The 26,701-nt window shown below is 37.5% G+C and overlaps 1 protein-coding gene and 1 pseudogene across 4 annotated transcripts; both read right to left on the bottom strand.

Annotated features, from left to right (window-relative positions):
* Positions 1–94: 94 nt before the first annotated feature.
* On the bottom strand, positions 95–22,965 carry LOC131953738 (innexin unc-9). 4 transcript variants are annotated; one of them, XR_009388676.1, is made up of 7 exons: positions 22,905–22,965; positions 19,949–20,071; positions 19,570–19,704; positions 16,892–17,059; positions 16,540–16,654; positions 13,715–15,207; positions 3,626–3,641 (listed from the first exon to the last, which is right to left on the bottom strand). XR_009388676.1 is itself a non-coding variant. In XM_059317070.1 (5 exons), exons 1-5 carry the CDS (start codon positions 11,657–11,659, stop codon positions 501–503), a joined length of 1,263 nt encoding a protein of 420 aa, XP_059173053.1. In that variant the 5' UTR covers positions 11,660–11,735; the 3' UTR covers positions 95–500. The 4 variants fall into 4 exon arrangements, 3 of the variants coding, with proteins under 3 accessions (XP_059173053.1, XP_059173055.1, XP_059173054.1); XM_059317070.1 differs by lacking the exons at positions 13,715–15,207; positions 16,540–16,654; positions 16,892–17,059; ... (1 more) ...; positions 19,949–20,071; positions 22,905–22,965 and adding exons at positions 95–1,227; positions 1,408–1,513; positions 1,725–1,858; positions 11,652–11,735 and having other exon boundaries at positions 3,354–3,641; XM_059317072.1 differs by lacking the exons at positions 13,715–15,207; positions 16,540–16,654; positions 16,892–17,059; ... (1 more) ...; positions 19,949–20,071; positions 22,905–22,965 and adding exons at positions 95–1,227; positions 1,408–1,513; positions 1,725–1,858; positions 11,425–11,588 and having other exon boundaries at positions 3,354–3,641.
* Positions 22,966–23,662: 697 nt separating this feature from the next.
* Positions 23,663–26,380, bottom strand: LOC131953736 (neuroguidin-like; annotated as a pseudogene).
* Between the last annotated feature and the right edge of the window lie 321 nt (positions 26,381–26,701).

The raw sequence follows: 26,701 nt of genomic DNA, 5'->3' as shown, positions 1-26,701 counted from the left end.
TAAAACTTTAAGTATTTAAAATGGATTAAAAATCATGTCTATAGCCCGAGTTCCCATCCCCTGTTATTTTATATAAGAATAATCGAGAAAGTTTAGGGGAGATCACTCCCGGTTTATTTTAACTATGACAATACAGTCGTTATTAGCATTCAGGCGTAGAAAGTGTGATAATCTATGTGATAATGTATAGGAGAGATAGACACAGACATATATATATATATATATACATAAACATAGACATGGACGTGGACATAAAAATGGACATGGATATTGACGTATATATATATATATATATATATATATATATATATATATATATATATATATATATATCGAAGTAATGTTTGAACCACCCCACCTCTGACTGATTCCTTAATATGCCACTGGTTAGAATGCTTTTGAATACCAAGTTGTTTTTGCGTCGAGGTGGTTTAAATTACAAAGTTTTTTTGTGACATTACCTAACACATCGAGTCTAGAATCGCAGTAAAAAACATAACTCATATGATGGTATCTTTCTTGCCTAAGACAAGATGTTCACGTCTCATTTGAAGTCCGCCGTTGCTTGTATTGTCCACATCATTTTCCCGTACAAATTGTTTGTACCGTAAAACTATTTGACGGACGAGATCACTGACTAACAACGTGGTGGTGTTCGACTCGATCATTTTAATGACGAACACGCCATCTGCTCGAAGGTAGTGTCTGACTAGAGCACTCAGCTCCTTACCTGTCAGAGCACCCGTGCCCGAGTCGGCCCAGTCAAACATACAAGTGTATTTTTCTACGGCCTCCCGTAGCTTGGTCTGGCTGGTCAGCTGGTAGGTCCACTTGGCTAGACTGCAGAGGTTGGCAACCAGAAGAAGCCACAAGCACACCCACAGGAGCAGGAACATCTTCTCCAGGAAGACGGCCATGGTCAGCACGCACTGGACAGTAAAGGGCTGTGTGTTGGCCAGCTGGCGCAGGTTAAAGTCGCAGTAGGCCAGACGCGGGAACAAGTCGTCCAGCGCCTCACCTTCCTGCAGGGCTGACACGGCACTGTAGCCAAACGTCCAGAAGTTCAAACCCAAGAAGGACGAAATGAGGAAAAACTGGACAATGACATTTACCAGGTACATCGTTTTTGTCAATAGATAGACGAGCGTTAGAAATCTTCCAGATCTTTTCCCACACCAGGCAGTAACTGGAGCCAGTCGTCTCCCTGCTGTGTTCTTGCCACTTTTGCTGTAAGGAAACGAAAGCTTTAAAAGCGTTTTATACACGTATAGTATAAAGGTTTCTATGTCATTTATACACGTTGAATGTTTAGGTATCAATGTATACTAGAACAAATTGAATGTAAAGACACGTATGTCATATGATGAACATTGATAACGTGAGATTTGTTTGAGAAAAGAAAAGCACCTCGTGTGTGAATAAACTGTGATCCAGCGATGCAGGAACTCAGAAACAAAGCCCAGCTGTTTGTCTCGATCTTCTTGACTGGACTTGACAGTGTCTAGAGTCATGTCTGGAATCAGAAGGACACATTTATGGCCATTATTTAGTTGGGACCTTCTACTTTATTTTTTTTTAAATGTAAAACATTCTTTGATCACTAGACGGCGAGCTGTCTGTTAATTAATGATTGGGGAGCTGTTAATTAACGACTGCAGAGCTGTTAATTAACAATTAGTAAAAATGCATCGTAAACTCTAAAGAAATATATTTTATATAGTTACCAATAATTTTACTGACGTTGATTCCAGAAAAGTGTTTGATTTCCTTCCAAAAAAATTTGGGTACGCGATACAACATGGCCAGACAGAGGAAGAAGACGGTGGTCCAGCGGTAGTAGCTGATGCTGTGCTTGTACCTGCAAGTTCACAGGAGAGTATCGAGCTTATATATTTGTCTCAACAAGAACGTGCTGGCTAGAATTGGTGCTATTTAAACAACAAAAGAGAGTTTATACGAATGGAATAAAAATAAAACTTATGAAATAAACAGAACTACTCGAATACACTGGTCTTGTTCTAGGACTGGACAGAAATAAAACAAATATTAAAAAAAAAACCTTTACAGCAACAAGCTTTTAAATGAAATGAAAATCGGAAAATAAAACTATTCTGCTTTCGTCAGTATAACTTTTGTCGCTAAAATATTAAATATGTAAAAGTTCTCATAAGCGACCAAAGCTTTACGTAAGACAACACATTAGTTAAATTATCTTATTTTCATTTCATTTAAAAGCTTGTTGTTATAAAATAAAAATGTTTTATTGTATTTTTTTATTTCCTACATTTTAGTGATTCCTAATTTATGAAGTTAACACGATTAAAAATATTTGCTTTAAAACACCATCAGTAACTTGTGATATCTAAAAGACGATGATATGCCCATTAAAAGCTGTCGTCCGTAACCATATTTAACAGACGACAGCAAGTTCTACATATTGTTACCTCCCTTTAGTTTTAAGTCGTTTGAAAACTTTATTATCTGCCCCTAATCTGCCCCTTCACTAGACGGATTGTAAACATTCTCGCAACGAAGCCGTATTAGGGCTATTCACAGTCGTGACCGTTTTTGATAGATGTAATGTTAAAAAAACCTTACTTGATATGAAGTAACAATAAATGCTTTTATTATTTTAAGATATTATTTCCAGTCGTATTTAGCATGAAATGGCAGCCGACTGCGAATAGCCGTATTGGGGCTATTCACAGTCGGCTAGGAAAAGCCCCAATACGGCTATTCACAACCGGCTGGGAATAGCCGTGGCCTTCTCGTAAACCACAGATAACCAGAATGTTAGTGTGATCGCGTCTAGCTACTTATCACCCCATTCTCTAATTCAATTCAGAAATCCATCGAGTGCTTTAATTATCTCACCTTAGTTTCGACCCCGTTTAATTAGTTTTAATGACTTATTAAACGTCTGATTAAATTAAAATAATAGATAGACATATATTGTCATCAAAGTGGAGCGTGTCTGGATAGTTTGAACGAAATCGCTGCATTAGAAGTGGGTCAAAATTGAGTTATAAGGTTTGCCACAAACCCACAAACAAACAGAAGTGGCGAATTAAATGAAAGTATGTAATAAAAATGACGGGTAAGAACTTGAGCTGCCCTACCTGTCTTGCTCTAGGACTGGACAGAAAAAATTAAGTTTTAGAACTGGAGCAGCCCTACCTGTCTTGCTTTAGGACTGGACAGAAAAAATGAAGTTTTAGAACTGGAGCAGCCCTACCTGTCTTGCTCTAGGACTGGACAGAAAAAAATGAAGTTTTAGAACTGGAGCAGACCTACCTGTCTTGCTCTAGGACTGGACAGAAAAAAATAAAGTTTTAGAACTGGAGCAGACCTACCTGTCTTGCTCTAGGACTGGCATCGGGCTGTCGAACGGTTGGGTGTAGAGCGTGTGAGTCCAGCAGTAGTAGTTGATGTAACGTTTGTGTTGCTTGTCCTTGTACTCAAACGGCAGCCAGCAGAAGATTGGCTCCTGGACGTACTGCTTGGTTGCTGCTGTAAAGCCGAAAGAAACAAAGACTCCATACATGACCCAGTAGTTAAGGCGGTCTACTATATCGTCATCATTCACCCCAAGTTCAAAGGCTACAACTGTAAATGCTTTGATGAGATTGCCAATCCTCAAACTGTTAGATCAAAGAGAAGAACAATTGCTTTATCTCTAGCTAATAATATAATAATAACGAGATTCTGGATACGAGCAGGATGTTTAATACGTTACAGGTAATTCGGGAAACGAATAGATTGCTTTTAGTTACAGGTGATTCGACACTCAAACAGGATGCTTAATAAGTTACAGGTGATTCAGCATACGAGCAGGTGATTCGGGATACGAACAGATAGCTTAGTAAGTTACAGGTGTCACAAATAAGTTACAACGATAATTTGGGTTACAATACATAGACTTTTACCTGGTCTATTTTTAGTCTATCACAAGCTTTATGTGTTGCTTTATAAAACAATGTCGAAAATCCTTAGAAAACATTACTGATTTACGGGCCGACCCGCGGCGTAGCATACGCCGCTGTTTAGTTGTTTTATTTTCTGCTTATCAGCAATTCAAAATTTGGGAATTCGTCACTAGCCCCCCCCCCCCCCCCCCCCCCCCCCGTGAAAGATACCGTCCATGACAAGACGACAATGAAAAGATCAAGTAGAAATTGTTACCTCCCCTTCGTTTCAAATCGTTTAAATACTTAAGTATCTGCCCCTAATAGATGCCACTAATTCAACCCGGCTCTACGATTGTAAACATCGTCGTGAACAAAAGCTCACCAGACTGGTGGGGAGGGTGGGACGGTGGTAGCGATATGCTAGGAGAGCAAGGGAGGGGGAAGCTAGGCGTGCTTACGTGGTTGTGTCCCGTATGGCCCCCATGTAGAGAATTATACATATAGATAAGGGTTAGGAGTATGAGCTCTGTAAAAGCCGTTACATGAATTTATAAATGTTCAAAGAGCTGACCATAAAAAAACTGTGACCTATTTACATTTGTTTCCAATGTTTTAACCCTTTATCTATTGATCGTGCTTATAAGTACAATTTTAATTAAACGTTTGCATTATTTTCATAATTTAAGATGAACCTTACAAAATATTGTTAGATTTAGTAATATTGCCTTGATTGAGTGACACATATCAGGCGGGATCGATGGTTTATTTTTAACATCTTCGGTGGTTATAAACACAACCATAATTTTGGACCGTGAAAACTTTACGAAACTAAATTTTTAGTAACTTATGCACACTATTGCCTTAAGAAATAAAATATCACATAGTTGAAGAAAATAATTCACTCAGAAATTAAATCAGTAATAAAAATGGCATCCACTTGGAATGGTCCAATAGATTCCGATTAATTATTTAAAAACTCATTAGTTATTAATTTGGACGTATTGATGCTCTCAGTATTTTCGGTAACTAAATCCCCCCCCCACCCCGAGGAAAATGAATTTTAAAATGACGTAACTGTATAATATAGGATTAGCATGACTTAACTAGATCATGCTGTCGTCCATTATAGGGTTGGCATGACTTAACTAGATCATGCTGTCTACATTATAGGGTGGCATGACTTAACTAGATCATGCTCTCGTCCATTATAGGGTTGGCATGACTTAACTAGATCATGCTGTCTACATTATAGGGTGGCATGACTTAACTAGATCATGCTGTCGTCCATTATAGGGTTGGCATGACTTAACTAGATCATGCTGTCGTCCATTATAGGGTTGGCATGACTTAACTAGATCATGCTGGCGACCATTATAGGGTTGGCATGACTTAACTAGATCATGCTGTCGACCATTATAGGGTTGGCATGACTTAACTAGATCATGCTGTCGTCCATTATAGGGTTGGCATGACTTAACTAGATCATGCTGTCGTCCATTATAGGGTTGGCATGACTTAACTAGATCATGCTGTCGACCATTATAGGGTTGGCATGACTTAACTAGATCATGCTGGTGACCATTATAGGGTTGGCATGACTTAACTTGATCATGCTGTCGTCCATTATAGGGTTGGCATGACTTAACTAGATCATGCTGTCTACATTATAGGGTGGCATGACTTAACTAGATCATGCTCTCGTCCATTATAGGGTTGGCATGACTTAACTTGATTATGCTGTCGTCCATTATAGGGTTGGCATGACTTAACTAGATCATGCTGTCGTCAAATGTATGGTTAGCATAACAAAATGTGTAGCTTCACTTGAGGTAAAAAAAAAACAGTGTTACCCCATTAGACAAAAAAAACCCCAATGCTATCCTTTTAGACAAAAAAAAAGTATTACCCCATTAGGCAAAAAACAAAAAAAACCCCACAGTGCTACCCCATTAGAAAAAAAAAGTTTTACCCCATTAGAAAACAAAAACAACATCAAACAAAAAAAAAAGTTAAGTTTCGTTTAAGACAAAACAATATTGTAACTTTTCATAAACAAAAAAATGTAACTTCCCTTTAAGACAAAAAAAAGTGTGTGACCCCATAATACAAAAAAAAAGAACAACAAAAAAAAAAAACAACAACTGTTTCTCGTCAATGTCAAAACAATCAGCAATCACGGTCAAATTCTAGAACTTTAACAAATCCTTAGTATAGAAACATAGACTCAAATATCCAAGACGGCCAACCTTTTTGTGTTTTCCATGACAACCAACATAATTTTCTCATGGGCTTTTCGTGTTAGGCACTTATTAAGATGTTAAGCAACTGCGTACCAAAAAAACATATAATAGTATTTCTCGAATATTCTTATATAAAACAACAGGGGATGACAACTTGGGATATAGACATGGTTTTTAATAAATTTTTAATTACTTAAACTTTTAAAAATATAATAGAATCTCTTAGAAAAAAGAATTGCGCACCAAGTAAACGCCAAACAATGTGTCTAAAAGTGCGGAATATTATTAGTACTTTATAAATTTACATGCGTTTTTTTTTAAAATAGGAAATAGCGTCAATTAATACTTCCGGTCAACGGAAATAACTCAAAATTTGAAAGTAGGAAGAGAATTAGATCTTTTATTTACGTGTGAAATTTCATTTATCTATCTGAAACAGTACTCAAGCTATATGCTTTTGAAAAAAATGAAAGTAGAATAAGTTCCACTTTCGTTTACCGGAAATCGCTGAAAAGTTGATACTGATTTACACATTTGATATGATACTTATGTATGAAATTTCATCAATCTAGCTGTAACGGTATTCAAGTTATCGTGTTCACACATACACACATACACAGGTACACATATACACACACAGACATACGGCAGTGGCGGAACTAGAAAAAAAAGGCCCCCCCGCAGAATTTTTTTTTGGGCCCCTATATATATATATATATATATATATATATATATATATATATATATATATATATATATATATATATATATATATATATATATGGAAAACAAAGGTCGCAATAAATTTTAAAAAAAAAATGTATCCGGTACCCGAATAAATCACGAGCTGGCCCCATTCAGTTTTCCATGTGAGAAGCACGGACTCTCTAAATCTAGTACAACACTCCAAACTGACGCCGGTTTTTATGAGGCTTTCATCAAAACGTTACCAACCGTGTGCCCTGTTTTCCAGAAGTTGAATTAAATGTTAACAATGTCGGCAGTTCATTTCTTGGATCTTAGGGCGCGGGTTTGTCCACACTACCAACTAGACACGCCAAGGCATGCTGTAAGTCCTTCGGCGACGACCCAGGTGTCAGGGGAGTCACGGGGCTCTTGGAGCTACCGGTTACATTACTGCACGGGTGATGGGTGCAACACATTGTTTCTTCCGGCAGAGCTCCCCCTCCCCCACCCCTCCTCCGAAAACAGTCTACCTAGGAAGAAACATTGGTGCGACACCTAATTAGATTTAGTCATCGAGTGTTGTAGCGAGACTTATTCCTAGTGTTGTGGGAACTTTTAAACGACTGTCTGTGGGGGGCCAACTTGCTCATATGTGATGCGCTCAGGATGACACTGACGCCGGTTGTATTCAAGTAGTAACCTCATCCGTTTATGCAGGATCACGGGGCGCTAAATCACATATTTCCGTTAGGAGTCCCCACTCCAATATGTACAAATGTTAGGCCTATGACAGAAACTTTTGCGGGGCTGTACTCAACAGCTTCCCAAGTTTTCATGGCGATTGGGTGAATGATGCAGTAATGCAAAATAGACAGAAAAATGTTTTTCACATGTACAACTGTATGTGTATGTGGCCAGGTCACGCGTTGGATAACCTTCTGATTTAGGGGAGGGGGGGGGGGACTAACAAAAAGCCAGACCCTCACACACCCCCACCTCAATGACGTCATTTATAAATAGTAATTGACTATTAATAATGTTCAATTAATTCTAAACGTAATTAATTTCTAAATAATTATATAAAAATAATCTTACCTGCCCTGTTTTGTGAATTAGATGTGCCTAATACTATGAAAGTAAATTAATATCTGTTGACTAGATCTAGATCTAGATCTAGTGCTGTCTAGTGTCTGACAAAATGTGCTGAAGTGTTGAATCGTACGGTTAGGAAGTAGTTCATAAACGATACATTTATCTCCTCGATACTTGTGAGGTTGAGAAAGAGGGGTGGGATAGGGGTCGGCTCGGGAAAAAAACTTGAAAGCGACATCAAAACGCCTTGATCTATGTACGTCAGCATCGCCCATTGTAAAACTTACTCAGGGGAGATTATTCCAAGTATAGACTTTAAAAGTTTACTATGATATTTCTCGTAAAAGCAAAAACAAGTAACCGTATATAAAACTGAAGCTTCTAGTATAGTATTAGGGGTCATCCATAAATGACGTCACGCTTTTTTTGACGATTTTTACCGCCCCCCCCTCCCCTCCGTCACACGTCGTCACAAAAAGCCAGACCCCCCCCTAAAATGACGTCACACCTCAACCTACAACCCCCCCTCAAAATTGCAGTTGAATTTTTTTAAAACATCGATATTTTTCCAAAATCTTGTCTAAACTATTACAATTTATTAAAACAGTTATCTAAAACGCGAAATAACGTCTAAAATTCGTTTTCTAACATTGCTTTTTTATAATGCAAAAATGTGACGTCGCAACATCTGACCCCCCCCCTCCCCCTCATCACACATCGTCACAAAATTACGGACCCCCCTCCCCCCTACGAGTGTGACGTCATTTATGGATGACCCCTTATATTATTTTTTTATTATTTGTAGGATGCAAGATACAAATTCAACCACTATCACAAACACATTAACATTGAAAAATGTACAAAGGATTTCGGGTCCCTTACCAATGCCGCAAAGACGAAAGCCCACTTCATAATATATGTAGCGGCTTTTCGTGCTATGGACTTTGTTGTTTTTTAAAAAGAATTTTGCCGACGACAGCGTGTGTTTGATTGTAGGGAAATAGAACTCGGCCTTGACAATGGTTAAAAAATACAACTATAAATAACTGTTTAAAATATGTAAAAAAAATTCGACAATTTTTGAACCCCCTTTTTGGTCCCCATCCCCTGCCTAATCCGCGACAGTACACTTTGGAGGATCGGTTAAACAGTTACGTGTCCTCTATTTAGCTATTAAAGAGGTGGGGGGCAACGAGTCAAAGAAGTCATTCAAATTTGAAGAGTTGCCTATATTTTACACTGTAGTTTGTGTAATGGATTTTATCTGTTGCGGAAGAGCGTGGTATAGTGACTGTAAAATAAAGATAATCGTACCGCAGCTAGTGTTTTTCTTTTACAAACCAAATATTAAGGCAAAAATGCACGAACATTAAATTCAAAATTTAAAAAAATATTAATTTTGGTCAGCCGTGGGCCCCTAAACGGCCTGCCCCCCCCCCCCCCCCCCCCCGCGCATTGCGGGGTCTGGCGGGACTGTAGTTCCGTCGCTGTTCATCAGGTAAATGAACAACTACTGACTAGTGTCTTTAACAAAATGTGCAGGAGTGGTCAGTTTACAGTTCAGTAGTTCATAGACGGTTCGTTAATCTATGCATTACATCTTATTGTAAGAGTAAGGGTGTGGTGAGGGGTAGAGGTGAGGGGTAGGGGTGAGAGGGGGCAGGGGAGAGAGTTGGGAAGGTTCATTGGAAGGGGACAAGAAAGCGCCGATGAACATCTACATCAATAGTGCCGACTTTTTCCGGTCGTCTAGAAGACCAGGATAGTCGCCGCAACATTTCCCCAGCCCGATTTCAAAGCGTGCCGGCACAGTCAAATTTCAGATGCTTCGCTGAAGGGAGATAACTTAAACTTTTACAAGTTTATTGATACAGTTGTTAAAGTAAAAATGAACGCAATTATAAATGTACGAGATCGAAATAAATAATTATATTTTTTGTAGAATTCAGGCCAGTAGTTTAAACACACAATCATAGATATGTATTTTAATAATGTAAACAATATAACAATGCTTTTTTACTTTCTCGTATATACGTAGTATAGAGAAAGTATTGTAATCGTGCAAAAAAAAAAAATCGAGATTTTTACAAATCTCGACGTTTTACACCTCACTGATACGGAAAAACATAATTTTGCAATCTTGTCCGTATGTCTGTGTGTGTGTGTGTCTGTCTGTCTGTCTGTCTGTCCGTGTGTAAACACGATAACTTGAGTACCGTTACAGCTAGGTGGATGAAATTTCATATATAAGTATTTTATCAAAATCGTAGATCCGTATCAACTTTTGAGCGATTTCCGATAACCGGAAGTGGTACTTTTCCTACTTTGAATTTTTCAAAAGCCTATAACTTGAGTACTATTTCAGATAGATAAATGAAATTTCACATGTAAGTAAAAGATCTAATTCTCTACCTTCTGTTAAATTTTGAGTAATTTCCGTTGACTGGAAGTAGTAATTTACGCTACTTCCGATTTCTCAAAAAACTAATGTAAATTTTTAAAGTACTAATAATATTGCGCACTATTATACGCGTTTTTATTCGGCGTTTGCTTGGTGCGCAATGTTTTTTTTATGAGATTCTATTCTATTTTTAAAAGTTTAAGTATTTAAAATGGATTAAAAATCATAACTATATCCCCAGTTACCATCCCCTGTTGTTTTATATAAGAATATTCGAGAAAGTTTAGGGGAGATCACTACCGGTTTATTGTTCTCCTAGTCGACGCCACTAAAAAGAACGGTAGGCTGCGTCTTTGAAGTTGACTTTATGTCTGGCGGTCTCTCGAGCTATAGTCTGTGCATTTTTATCAAAGACGTTTGCCGACTATCGTGTTTGTTTGTAACTGTAGAAGAAAGATAACTCGACCTCCACCTAATTTTTTTTTTTTAATTTTTTTTTTTTTTAAATAATTAAGCCAGGATTTTTGGGCCCCCAATCGGTCTGGGCCCCCCCGCATTGCGGGGTCTGGCGGCACTGTAGTTCCGCCCCTGACATACGGAAACAATTGCAAAACTATGTTTATCCGCCTCAGGGAGGTGTAAAATGTCGAGATTTGAAAAAAATCTAGAATTTTATTTTGCACGATTACAATACTTTCTCTATTGACCTACCTTTATAAGGTATACGAGTAAGTAAAAATGGCAGAACTAGGTCATGTGGTTTAAATTTGCATTGTTATTAAAAAAAACTTTATCTGCAAAGTATTGTAAACAAAAAACTATGATGTGGGGCTGTCAGAAATCGATCACGGAGTTCCTTTACAGCTAGTCAATGTTTGTCTTACGAATGTGAAACATCGGGTTACAACTTAGGCTTGAAAATAAATGGAAATGTAGCCATAACTAAAAAAAAAAATATTTTCAAGTTCTTTGGATTTACAACTTTTATACCATTTATTCTAAAAATATTAAGTTTCTGAATTATTGTTAGTCTTAAGTTTTCATTTTTAAAAATTATTTTTGTAGTCGCTTTGATTGCAAAATCTAAAAAAAGCACGTTTTTAATCCATGTCAACATTATGATGGAAGAATTCTCGCCAACTCGGTCGCCTCCATTGAGTCACATTCGATGTCATATTGCATTGTCATCTAATCCTGATCCACTAGCCAAGTTTCAAAGAAATTGGTCAGTTAGAGCTGGTCGATAATTCACTCGCCACTACCGCCACTACCGAGCAAATACGAGGAAGCAAGCAAAATAAAATTTAATAACTTAAAACTTACTCGTCCATGGTTGGATCTAGCACTGGACAAGAAAAATAAAACGCATTAAAAATGACGCAGAGTCTAGCGTCAGCTGATGCCACTCGTGCATCAAGAGAGTTGATAAGATTAAGCTTAGACTCCTACACATCTCAAGAAGATTCGGGGCCTAGATTTGAAGTGGATTCATTGTGTTAAGTATTTTTGGTTTAGTTGATATTTATACAAGATGAATTAAAAAGTGTTTTAAATATAAATAAAGCGATCTGATAACCCTTAAATGTTCTCGTATATTACATTTAAAAAAATAAAATGAATAGCATAGTGTAGAATATAGATACATTTTTTTTTGAGAAATTAGAAACAGCGAAAGGTAGTCTACTGGTTCAGTTCGATAGAAATTACTCAAAATTCGATAGATTTATAGAAATCAGTGAATAAGATCTTATACCTGTGTATACAATTTCGTCCACCTTCTTGAAATTGTACTAATGTTATCGCTATTTTAGAAATCAGAAATAAAGTACCACTTCCGGATATCAGTGGTCATTCAAAAATAAGTAATCCAATTATAAAATATTATACTTATATATGAAATTTCTTTGACATAAATGAATAAGCATCGTGTTAAGGTACCACTTTCGGTTATTAGAAATCGTTCAAAATTTGACAGAAATGTCCAATGAGTATTGTGTAATGCGTATACGTGAAATTAAGTTCAACTAACTGAAATGGTACCTAAGTTATTGGATATAGTACAGTGAGTACTACTTTCGATTATAAGAAATCAGTCAAACGTTGATATACTTATAAATGAAGTTTCTTCAACATAATTGAACCAGTATCGTGTGCACAGACAGACATACAACAGACGGGATTGTTAAACTAGACATACAATAGACGGGATTGTTAAACTAGACATACAATAGACGGGATTGTTAAACTAGACATACAATAGACGGGATTGTTAAACTAGACATACAATAGACGAGATTGTTAAACTAGACATACAATAGACGGGATTGTTAAACTAGACATACAATAGACGGGATTGTTAAACTAGACATACAATAGACGGGATTGTTAAACTAGACATACAATAGACGAGATTGTTAAACTAGACATACAATAGACGGGATTGTTAAACTAGACATACAATAGACGGGATTGTTAAACTAGACATACAATAGACGGGATTGTTAAACTAGACATACAATAGACGGGATTGTTAAACTAGACATACAATAGACGGGATTGTTAAACTAGACATACAATAGACGGGATTGTTAAACTAGACATACAATAGACGGGATTGTTAAACTAGACATACAATAGACGGGATTGTTAAACTAGACATACAATAGACGGGATTGTTAAACTAGACATACAATAGACGGGATTGTTAAACTAAGTTTTTCAGAACCAGAGTGGTGTTACACGATTCCAATAGGCCCTACTTTCTTTATAGGTCCTACTTTCTTTATAGGTCCTACTTGATATATGAGAAAGTAAAAGACAACACAATTTGACAAGAAGCAGAGAATAGAAAAGTAAGAAAAAAAACGAAAAAAAAAACAACAACAACAAAGAGAAGTTTAATCACAATCAGTAACAGTGTATTTAGTTGGTTAGTAAGGTTTAACAACATGTCCACTATTTTCTTTGTTTCTGCTTGAACATTTGAGGATGGAGAGGGCAAGAATGTGTAACGACAAATTTCGGCATTCTAAACGTCATTTTGTAATGTGGAATCTTAGCAGTGATTTCAAACTTATCAGGTTTTTATTATATTACACGGAAACAAGTGAAGCTATGTACGCCTACTTCTCTCAATAATATAGCTAATTTGCAAATTGGATCGGAGGCAAAACAATGACATCAGTTTATGCAGGGATGGGGGGTCCGACAATTTGTAAATGTACTGCAATGGATTAGAGATGAACATTTGACAAATAATCTTGACGTCATAATGGAACACCCCTTTCACATTTGGCTAAAATGTCAAAGATGTAAAGACATTAAATTGAGTATAGTTGTCCCAGCTTATTTCAACGCTACATGGACACACATATAATCTGGGTTACCTGTTAAACTATCCCCCTCCACCTTATCTCAGCAGCATGAAGTAGTTTTGGTGAGATAACCACCGTCCTCACCACCGTCCACTCGTGCAGGAGGTGCCTGAGTGACGTGACCACATTTAGCCAGACAAGTCAGCACCCCATTGCAACAGCGGTTATCTTTTGATAAGGTATTATATGACATGAAGTTTAGTTAGCGGCCCAACTACTCTGTTTATTGACAAACACTAGGGGCTAAACTACTCTTTGTTTATTGACAAACACGCACGTGTCAGCTTTCAAAGTTTTAATGTATTCAACGACACAAGTTGACATGTTGTATTTCTTGTTCAACCGACAAGGGACATAACTCTCACACTTCTCTACCTCGCTTCACGTTTTCTGAGCCCGATGTGAGAGGTAGGGTGACGCCACGGGTAGTGTGACGCCTCGGGTAGTGTGACGCCACGGGTAGTGTGACGCCACGGGTAGTGTGACGCCACGGGTAGTGTGACGCCACGGGTAGTGTGACGCCACGGGTAGTGTGACGCCACGGGTAGTGTGACGCTACGGGTAGTGTGACGTCACGGGTAGTGTGACGCTTCGTATAGTGTCACGCATCAGAAAGAGTGAAACATTAGGATCTTCAAACATTTTCTTGTTAAAACATTGTAGAGCTAATTTTTGGAAATAAATAAATGTTTAAGAGAGTACATTTTGCAAATATTTACAACCTAACTTTCCTTAAAATGTATTTCTAATGTTTCTTGTTAAATTATTTCTCTTCATTGTTGGGCTAGTTAATGCTGCTTTTGTCTTAGGCCAAACAAACGGAGTTAATTCCCTTTTGTTGATAAGCATTGGTCTGGAGCCAGGACTGGGGTCTTTTTGATCAAAATGAATGGACCGAATGCTTGGAACTAGATCTCTAATGTCCAAGGGCATTTTGAGTATGGGCGAGATGATTTTCTCCATTTTAACATCACGGTACATCGGAATGGGCGAAGTGATTTTCTCCATGTTGACATCACGGTACATCGGGATGGGCGAAGTGATTTTCTCCATGTTGACATCACGGTACATCGGGATGGGCGAAGTGATTTTCTCCATGTTGACATCACGATAGGCCGGAATGTTCCGAGGCAGCGTCGTGGGCTCACCAGCAGCCGATTGTTTGAGAGCATGATTTTCAATGAGACTTTTGTCCCAGTGTAGATCTTTAGGCCTGTTGCGGCTGATCCTACTGTTGTAGATCTGCTGGCTGCAGAGCTGCTGGCTGTAGACCAGTTGACTCATCTTCTGCTGCAGGGCGCCACACTCCGTCTGATGGAGGGAGTTTTGATGCTCCAGTTTTTTCTTAAAGTCAACCAAATGCATCTCTAGGTGATTGAACCTGGCTTCCATCTCTTCTTGTTTGTGCTTCAGCTGTTGCGTCAAGTTCAAGGCCTTCACGATGTCGTCATTGTGCTTGGAGACCACAGATTTGAGCTCTTGCACTGTTGCATCTACCGGAGGGGCTAGAGAATGGAAATGTGAAATGTCTTGAGCTCCTATACTGTTGCATCTACCGGAGGGGCTAGAGAATGGAAATGTGAAATGTCTTGAGCTCCTAAACTGTTGCATCTACCGGAGGGGCTAGAGAATGGAAATGTGAAATGTCTTGAGCTCCTAAACTGTTGCATCTACCGGAGGGGCTAGAGAATGGAAATGTGAAATGTCTTGAGCTCCTAAACTGTTGCATCTACCGGAGGGGCTAGAGAATGGAAATATGAAATGTCTTTAGCTCCTGAACTGTTGCATCTACCGGAGGGGCTAGAGAATGGAAATGTGAAATGTCTTTAGCTCCTGAACTGTTGCATCTACCGGAGGGGCTAGAGAATGGAAATGTGAAATGTCTTTAGCTCCTGAACTGTTGCATCTACCGGAGGGGCTAGAGAATGGAAATATGAAATGTCTTTAGCTCATGCACTGTTGCATCTACCGGAGGGGCTAGAGAATGGAAATATGAAATGTCTTGAGCTCATGCACTGTTGCATCTACCGGAGGGGCTAGAGAATGGAAATGTGAAATGTCGAGCCAAAGGATGATGTGGGAAAAGAACTGTGTATTAAAATGTAAACAAATTGTTTTCAGTCTTAAAAAACAATAGAACACTCCAATGGAAATAACGTTAAAAAAAGTAAATAAAGATTAACTATATTAACCACGGTGTGATTCACGACTGCTAACCCGAAAGTCTCGAGTTCGGCTCCTGGGCATAGTGCAGGGGCAATATTACGTCACAATCAGGGGTTACATTTACGTAACGAGGAGGGGCTGCATATATCTAACGAGAAAGGAGGGGGGGTATTTACCTGACAGGGAAGGGCTACATTTACCTGACGAGGCGCAGTGTAGGGGGAGGGGGCTACACTTACCTGAAGAGGAGGTGCTACATTTACCTGAAGAGGAGGTGCTACATTTACCTGAAGAGGAGGTGCTATATTTACCTGAAGAGGAGGTGCTACATTTACCTGAAGAGGAGGTGCTATATTTACCTGAAGAGGAGGTGCTACATTTACCTGAAGAGGAGGTGCTATATTTACCTGAAGAGGAGGTGCTACATTTACCTGAAGAGGAGGTGCTATATTTACCTGAAGAGGAGGTGCTACATTTACCTGAAGAGGAGGTGCTACATTTACCTGAAGAAGAGGTGCTACATTTACCTGAAGAGGAGGTGCTAGATTTACCTGAAGAGGAGGTGCTATATTTACCTGAAGAGGAGGTGCTACATTTACCTGAAGAGGAGGTGCTATATTCACCTGAAGAGGAGGTGCTACATTTACCTGAAGAGGAGGTGCTACATTTACCTGAAGAGGAGGTGCTACATTTTGCTTGAGTTGCTGGGCTAGAATTTCCTAAAGATGAATGCATTGTTGCAGCTAAAGAATGGTATTCTTTCGATAAATCATCTTTATCACTATGCTGCAATAGGAGATAAAACACACACCAAGTCATTACTATTAAGCAATAGAAGATTGGCACAACTGCAGAACCTAAAATTATTTATATTAATTGGGGTATTTATATTTACAAGTAATTTCACGAGTTAAAAAATATTTAGGTGGTTTTTGTTCAATAGTTCAAGTCATAATTTGGTTGAAAACATTTTCTCCTAAGTGAGTGGAAAAAATATTGACACTGAATAACAATTGAACATACCGTCTGACAAGATTCCTTTTCTTTAATTTCCATAAATTTGATTTCAAGACTAAGAAGATAAAAAAACTCCTCATGAGTTAATCCCCTTAATTTAGCCTCTACAAGCTTTTTTATAAGGTCCGGGCGTTTAGGTGTGGTGCCTCCATTAGAATCTTGACTCTCACTGAGCTGATGGTTAAATACAAGATTGAACACAGCTAACAACAGTACGTAGTCAGATACAGAAACAAGAATTGACACAGCTAACAACAGTAGGTAGCCAGATACAGAAACAAGAATTGACACAGCTAACAACAGTAGGTAGTCAGATATAGAAACAAGAATGTACACAGCTAACAACAGTAGGTAGTCAGATACAGAAACAAGAATTGACACAGCTAACAACAGTAGGTAGCCAGATACAGAAACAAGAATTGACACAGCTAACAACAGTAGGTAGTCAGATATAGAAACAAGAATGTACACAGCTAACAACAGTAGGTAGCCAGATATAGAAACAAGAATTGACACAGCTAACAACAGTAGGTAGCCAGATACAGAAACAAGAATTGACACAGCTAACAACAGTAGGTAGTCAGATACAGAAACAAGAATTGACACAGCTAACAACAGTAGGTAGTCAGATACAGAAACAAGAATTGACACAGCTAACAACAGTAGGTAGCCAGATACAGAAACAAGAATTGACACAGCTAACAACATTAGGTAGTCAGCTATAGAAACAAGAATTGACACAGCTAACAACAGTAGGTAGTCAGATACAGAAACAAGAATTGACACAGCTAACAACAGTAGGTAGTCAGATACAGAAACAAGAATTGACACAGCTAACAACAGTAGGTAGCCAGATACAGAAACAAGAATTGACACAGCTAACAACATTAGGTAGTCAGCTATAGAAACAAGAATTGACACAGCTAACAACATTAGGTAGTCAGATACAGAAACAAGAATTGACACAGCTAACAACAGTAGGTAGCCAGATACAGAAACAAGAATTGACACAGGTAACAACAGTAGGTAGCCAGATACAGAAACAAGAATTGACACAGCTAACAACATTAGGTAGTCAGCTATAGAAACAAGAATTGACACAGCTAACAACATTAGGTAGTCAGATATAGAAACAAGAATTGACACAGCTAACAACAGTAGGTAGCCAGATACAGAAACAAGAATTGACACAGCTAACAACAGTACGTAGTCAGATACAGAAACAATAATTGACACAGCTAACAACAGTAGGGAGCCAGATACAGAAACAAGAATTGACACAGCTAACAACAGCAGTAGGTAGCCAGATACAGAAACAAGAATTGACACAGCTAACAACAGTAGGTAGTCAGATATAGAAACAAGAATTGACACAGCCAACAACAGTAGGTAGCCAGATACAGAAACAAGAATTGACACAGCTAACAACAGTAGGTAGTCAGATACAGAAACAAGAATTGACACAGCTAACAACAGTAGGTAGCCAGATACAGAAACAAGAATTGACACAGCTAACAACAGTAGGTAGTCAGATATAGAAACAAGAATTGACACAGCCAACAACAGTAAGTAGCCAGATACAGAAACAAGAATTGACACAGCTAACAACAGTAGGTAGTCAGATACAGAAACAAGAATTGACACAGCGTACAACAGTAGGTAGCCAGATACAGAAACAAGAATTGACACAGCTAACAAGAGTAGGTAGCCAGATACAGAAACAAGAATTGACACAGCTAACAACAGTAGGTAGCCAGATACAGAAACAAGAATTGACACAGCTAACAACAGTACGTAGTCAGATACAGAAACAAGAATTGACACAGCTAACAACAGTAGGGAGCCAGATACAGAAACAAGAATTGACACAGCTAACAACAGTAGGTAGCCAGATACAGAAACAAGAATTGACACAGCAAACAACAGTTGGTAGTCAGATACAGAAACAAGAATTGACACAGCTAACAACAGTAGGTAGCCAGATACAGAAACAAGAATTGACACAGCTAACAACAGTAGGTAGCCAGATACAGAAACAAGAATTGACACAGCTAACAACAGTAGGTAGCCAGATACAGAAACAAGAATTGACACAGCTAACAACAGTAGGTAGTCAGATACAGAAACAAGAATTGACACAGCTAACAACAGTAGGTAGTCAGATACAGAAACAAGAATTGACACAGCTAACAACAGTAGGTAGCCAGATACAGAAACAAGAATTGACACAGCTAACAACATTAGGTAGTCAGCTATAGAAACAAGAATTGACACAGCTAACAACAGCAGTAGGTAGTCAGATACAGAAACAAGAATTGACACAGCTAACAACAGTAGGTAGCCAGATACAGAAACAAGAATGTACACAGCTAACAACAGTACGTAGTCAGATACAGAAACAAGAATTGACACAGCTAACAACAGTACGTAGTCAGATACAGAAACAAGAATTGACACAGCTAACAACAGTACGTTGTCAGATACAGAAACAAGAATTGACACAGCTAACAACAGTAGGTAGTCAGATACAGAAACAAGAATTGACACAGCTGACAACAGTAGGTAGTCAGATACAGAAACAAGAATTGACACAGCTAACAACAGTAGGTAGCCAGATACAGAAACAAGAATTGACACAGCTAACAACAGTAGGAAGCCAGATATAAATGTCATTTTATTGTCACCTTGAATTGAATTTTTTCCCTGAGTTTTGTTATTTTGTCTTCGATATCTAGCAAATAGAAAAATTCATCCTTTGAAAGTCCTAGACTTTTTGCATCGCTAAGCTTAGTTAAAAGATCTTCTTTGGTAAGTGAATCCTGAAAATAATAATTGACATGATTTTTCAGGCCGTGATTGTATTTCATTACCTTTCAATCTTTAAAATTTCCAATTCCAACAATTGTTTTCTATACAGATCTGTTTTTTTAAATACTACGTATTACATATATTTTTGAAGTGGGTCACTAAGGTAACTAATAGTTACATATTTTAATGATATGTGTATTCACGCATGTACTGAGTTTACATCTACAGACTTTCAATACAAACGATAAACTCAACCATTTCTGGGTATGGGGTCCTCTCGTCCAGCTACTTTGCATCAAGTCTTTAACCCCTCTCTAGCATAGAGCCCCTCTCTTCATAAGAAATGTGATAAGTCCTGCATCTCGCACTGACTCACATCTGAAATATTGTTTTCGGTTTGCACTGGTTAAACGCTGGAAGTAGGTTTAGTAGCGTCGCTAGGTCTACAAATGGTGTCAACCCCCCACCCCCATTTTTGTGTATATTTTGCAGTTGGCGTCACCGCCCCCCACCCCCACCCCGTTTTTACTTTCTTGTATTCGAAGTATAGAGGAAGTAAAAAAAAAAATTCGAGGTTTTCATAAATCTCGACGTTTTAACCTCCCTGAGTCGGAAAAACATAGTTTTCTGAGGCAATTTTTCCGTATGTCTGTGTGTGTATGTGTGAATTTGTGTGTGTGTGTAAGTGTGAACACGAGAAGTTGAGTACCGTTACAGCTAAGTTGATGCAATTTTATATTTAAGTTGTGTTTATGTTTGCGTTTTCGTTTTTTTATCTGCGTTTGCGTTGTTTATGTTTGTGTTTGTATTTTCTTTTGTGTTTATATTTGCCGTTGCGTTTGTATTTGCAATCGCGTGTTGCGTTTGTTTCTTTTGTATTTGCGTTTGTGTTTGCGTTTGCATTGTGTTTGCATTTTTGTTTGAGTTTTCGTTCGTTTGTGTTGTGTTTTCTTTTATGTTTGAATTTGTGTTTGCATTTAAGTTTGCGTGTTGCGTTGTGTTTGTTTTATATAACATAAAAAATGATGATTGCTATTTACTTAAAAGAACTGTAACTTTTTTTGTCGTTGACAAACTTTTATGGATTTAAGTGTTAGACTGTTATCGTGCTCAAAGTCTAAATTTATGAGTTAAAAAATTACTATTGAAAGTGTTGGGAAATAATTTTCATTTTTCAAACTGATTGTAATAATTGTCGGCATGTTCAATAAACACAATTTAAAAAAAAGTAACAAAACTTCTAATTATGTCTGAAAATTATTTATGTTTAGTCTTTTAGCACCTACTTCCCTTTGATACATTCGGAAAACACAATTACTTCCCTTTATAAACATTGCTTTCGTGGAAAAGAATTTACTTTTTATTACTTTGCTTTGGTGTTGGGAAAAAAAATTACATAATTAGCGGGGATTGATCAAGTGCAAATGTTGTAGGTATTTTACGAATAAGTTTGGAGTATTATAATTGTTCATTTGGTTTGGTTTGGCACCTACGTTCGTTTAAGTGAGTGCAAAAGACTATGAATAAGTTGGGGTACTATAGTCGATTATTAAGCTGAAACAGGCGATTCTGCCCCGGGCTAGACTGTGAGCACTTTGCGTTTATGTTCGCGTTAGTGTTTTCTTTGTGTTTAGGTTGGGTTTGCGTTAGTGGTTGCGTTTTGATTTGGTTCGTTTTTGTTCTTTCTTTTTTCGTTTGTGTTTTTTTCTTTGGGTTTGTGTTTGTATTTGTGTTTGTGGTTGGTTTTGCGTTTGGATTTGGTTTGTTTTCGTTTGCTTTTTCGTTTGTGTTTTTTTTCTTTGGGTTTTTGTTTGTGGTTGGTTTTGCGTTTGGATTTGGTTTTCGTTTGCTTTTTCGTTTTTTTTTCTTTGTGTTCGTATTGGTGTTTATGGTTGTGGTTGGGTTTGTTGTTAGGTTTTTGTTTTCGTTTGCTTTTTTTTTTTTTTTTTTTTTGTGTGTTTGTATTGGTAAAATAAAGTAAAATAAAACTACAACAACATAATTAAAATAAAACTACAACAACATAAGTAAAATAAAAAGTACAACAACATAAGTAAAATAAAGCAACAACAACATAAGTAAAATAAAATTACAGCAACATAAGTAAAATAAAACTACAACAACATAAGTAAAATAAAAGTACAATAACATAAGTAAAATAAAAGTACAATAACATAAGTAAAATAAAAATACAACAACATAAGTAAAATAAAAGTACAACAACATAAGTAAAATAAAAGTACAATAACATAAGTAAAATAAAACTACAACAACATAAGTAAAATAAAAGTACAACAACATAAGTAAAATAAAAGTACAATAACATAAGTAAAATAAAACTACAACAACATAAGTACAATAAAACTTCCATGATGTGACCCCGGTTGGTCAGAACTCCACAAAGAGCAACAGGACGGCTATTAGTCGTTCTAAAGAGCACCCAGTACACCTTGGTTTCGGTGGGCAACTAACTACACCGAATCAGGGATAGCGCCACTAAGGGGTAGTAACTGGTGACTCCCACTAGTAGCTACGACGCCAACTAAGATCCGAGAAATGTCTCAGTTGCTGAATCATTACAAAATTTAACCCGTCAAATCGCACAATACTTATAATAGGATCAGTCATTTCACAATGGTGAATCTCTAATATCGGGTAACTAAAATGTATAACAACTTGTATAATCGGATAAGTTAGGCAAAATTGTTTGGCTTTTTGTTGCCTGACTTGCCCTGTCAAAAAATACGTAATAACAATAATATTTTTAAATAGTAATAATCAATTACATTGTTAAAATGTAATAGGTACTAGACATCTAGATCTAGCGGAAAAAAAGTAGGTCTGTTGACTTTCATAAACAGCCTCTAAAATCATTTTTTTTTAAAGTTGTACGCTCTATCTTACAGCTTTCAAATGTTAATCTCGATCTAGATCTATAGATCTAGTATGTCTAGAATTAAGATCAATAAAATCAAGATAGATCTAGATTTCTATCTAGATCTAGAATCTAGATCTAGATCTAGATCTAGATCTAGATCTAATAAAATTGGCATTTGGTACTTCAAAATTCCGTTACATCGAATCAAAGCTAGATCTTTACTTTCTCGAATTAAACTTTTGCCATAATCAGAACAATCTATATAAACCTTGATATTTATTTACCACATTTAATATTTGAAAAATGAATTAATAGTCGCAGAGTTAGACTAACCATTGAGTGTAGGCCGCTCCTAGTTGCAAGTTTTGCGCCATCCTTAACCGGTGCTAGGCAGTACAAATCTCAAGGTGCGTAATTTGGCCAACACATTTTGTGACGTTTCTGTATATCCGTGAGCACTGGAGGGACAAAACTGAATGGAGATGATTCCGCCTGAATATCTAGTTGTCAGGTTCGTGTAAGGGTAAGATACCAGCATGAACGTGTGACGAAATCAACATGTTTTTAACGTGTTTCGTTGCTGACTGTCGTTGAAACGAAAATTGACATTGCTCTAAAGTGATGTTCAATTTCATCGTATAAAATATGAGATAAGGGGTCATCCATAAATGACGTCACACTCGTAGGGGGGAGGGGGGTCCATAATTTTGTGACGATGTGTGATGAGAGGGAGGGGGGGGGGGGTCAGATGTTGCGACGTCACATTTTTGCATTATAAAAAAGCAATGTTAGAAAACGAATTTTAGACGTTATTTCGCGTTTTAGATAACTGTTTTAATAAATTGTAATAGTTTAGACAAGATTTTGGAAAAATATCGATGTTTTAAAAAATTCAACTGCAATTTTGAGGGGGGGTTGTAGGTTGAGGTGTGACGTCATTTTAGGGGGGCGGGGTCTGACTTTTTGTGACGACGTGTGACGGAGGGGAGGGGGGGAGGTAAAAATCGTCCAAAAAAGCGTGACGTCATTTATGGATGACCCCTAAATCTACTAGAAAAATTTATAATAAATTAATATTCACTTATAATCAACTAGGCATATTGCCTAGCTTTGTTTAGGTTTTTAACAAATGAAATTGAGTGCTTAGGTTTTTTTTTCCTGGAAAGATCGAACTGTTTTTTTTTTCTCCTCCTCCCTTTGTTACCTTTGTGTTTCTTCTGAGATATCTCTCGCTTTTTCTTAGATGAACCATCCATAGTTTCTCCCTCTCCAAAGTCATCAAAGTCAGCCAACGCTCCGAGTGCAGACATGGTACCCAACTTTCTTCATCCAGCCATTTCTTTCTTTGACACTGTAAGCCTGACAAAATTATCTCCTTCAAATTCTGTTTTTTCCTTTCATTTTATGATTGACCAAAATTCTGTAAGATCATGAAATTCAACAATCTTTATGGGTGCATCTGTGTACTGTTCTCTCATCTCACGAATCAAGGTCGATCTCAAGGCTCGCTTTGTTTTTTTCCCCACCATTTTCTTCTCCCTCTCCTGCACGTGGAGTGTTTAGGGCCTAAGTTTAAAGAGTCTGAGTAATTTTCTTGGGGGGGGGGGGAGTATTCGCAAACTTATTACTCGCAAGGTTATTACAACTGCAAAGGCTTCCTTAATAGTATAAAAAAATATTTAAAATTCAGTTTCGCAATTGATTTTTACAATTCCCTTACAATACGTAACTTAATTGATAACGAAATATCTATTTAAACGAATGCTATACTTTGTACGTTTATTTTTATTTTTAAATAGTATTAAAAATATTTAAAAATTATTACTTTCATAAGTTACATCCCCTCGTCGAGGGCTTTGAGTCTGACCAATAGTTTTTCCATACGGCCTAGTCATCTATAGAAGTGCATGCAAAAAATTAGCCAGATGTACAGAGGTTTAGTACCCTAAAATGTGTGTTGAAATTACCCTGTTTATCACATAAATTACAAAGATTATATTGGGAAATACGACTCGTCAGTTTTGACCACTTTAGGAAGTTTTCCCAGATATGCCGAGTTTTTATGAAACGGGGGGTCGTTCGGCAAACGTTTTTTTTTTTCGTAATATAGCTCATATAAGGCGCCGGTCAGTCAAGGTCAGTTTTGACCACCTCTTCGCGGACTTTGCGGCCAATAGGCACCGGCCCTCGTGTTCTATTGTCCCAAGGCAGGATCCTGCCAAATTTGAACAAAATATAAAATGATGTATCGAAGAAAATGTAAAAGAATGTATTGAAGAAAATGTAAAAGGATTTATCGAACAAAATGTAAAAGAATGTATTGAAGAAAATGTAAAAGGATTTATCGAACAAAATGAAAAAGAATGTATTGAACAAAATGTAAAAGGATTTATCGAACGAAATGTAAAAGGATGTATTGAACGAAATGTAAAATGAGTTATCGAACAAAATGTAAAAGAATGTATCGAACAACATATAAACTTATGACTCTTACAACATATTAGCAGATCTTGAATTGGAAATGTGCGAAAGAATTATAGATCTAAAGTCAGGAGTGTGGAAAAGATCAATAAAGATCTGGAGTGTCTGTAAACGATGTCCACTGTGAGCAGACGACAGAAGTTGTGACGAGTCTCCTGCACCAATCAATACATCTTCTTCATATTTAACAGCAATCACTTCCACGTTGAAAACATCCGGAATAACAGGATGGAACATGGACACTGAGTTTTACAGAACCGAGGCAATATGTTGTGTTGAAATGTTTTAGGTGATTTCACTTCGTGTTGAGTTGCCGTGCTGATTCTAAACCAGTCCAGCTATACAGATATTATTTGTGAATGTCAACTATACATATATTATGTGTTAGTGGTCAGCGATACAGACATTTTTTGTGAAGATCAGATATACAGATATTATGTGCTAGTGGTCAGCTATACACACATTATTTGTGATGCTTAGCTATACAGATATTATTTGTGAATGTCAGTTATACAGACATTATTTGTGAAGGTCAGCTATACAGACATTATTTGTGAAGGTCAACTATAAAGACATTATTTATGAAGATCAGCTATAAAGACAGTATTTGTGAAGGTCAGCTATAAAGACAGTATTTGTGAAGGTCAGCTATAAAGACAGTATTTGTGAAGGTCAGCTATAAAGACATTATTTGAGAGTTACCAGCTATAAAGACAGTATTTGTGAAGGTCAGCTATAAAGACAGTATTTGTGAAGTTCAGCTATAAAGACAGTATTTGTAAATGTCAGCTATAAAGACAGTATTTGTGAAGGTCAGCTATAAAGACATTATTTGTGGGTGACCAGCTATACACACCTTATTAGGCAAGCTTTATTTTAAACAAGAACACGATCGTTCAATAAACTGTATTTCTAAAAGACGCTAAACAACGATGTTCTATTCGAGTGATGGGTATTGTAGTGATATATTAAATCACCGTAGAAAAACCAGAACGATTGAGAATTGCTTACGAATAATATAAAGAGAATTTGCCAATTGTTTAAAGCCTTTATAAAGCACTTAGCTACATTAGACGGAGCCGGGATTGTTTAAAGCCATTATACAGCACTTAGCTACATTAGACGGAGCAGGGATTGTTTAAAAAAGAGCCAACTCCATGGAGTGTAACTCTACCTTCGCTAAAAACTCTGGGCCTTCGTGTGTTGCTGACCGTTCGACCAATGCTGTTGTCTGGCTTCCGTATCTCGGCGTGGTGTTCTTCCTTCTGATCGTGTCCATTCTCTGCGTGTCTTGGCTCAGCTATTGGCGGCGTGTGAAGAAACGTCATCGAATGCTGCTGGACTATCTGCAAGTGGACATTGACGTCAGACGGAGACGTATCTGTGGGGTCATGAGGACCCCTGTCCACATGTTCGTGCCGGAAGTCACCCCTGTAAACAGTGGCAACAGCAGACCGTTTGTACCCCAGCATACGGAGAATAAGTCGCGAACTCCGCTAAGTCACCTGGGTATCAGCCCAGTTCATTCAGTCGCACGTCAAGATATTTTGGGATCTAGTCGCGTTACTCTTGCAAATAAAGCGAGGAATCATATCATGAAACAGAGGAGCACAAGAAAAATATTTCAGTCTGAGAGGGATGAGAATAAA

This window comes from Physella acuta, unplaced genomic scaffold, assembly GCF_028476545.2.
Source record: "Physella acuta isolate Inbredline_101_S28 unplaced genomic scaffold, ASM2847654v3 ptg000944l, whole genome shotgun sequence".
Lineage (NCBI taxonomy): Eukaryota > Metazoa > Mollusca > Gastropoda > Physidae > Physella > Physella acuta.
Note: the sequence above shows the minus strand (reverse complement) of the source record. Positions and strands in the feature narration are given on the sequence as shown.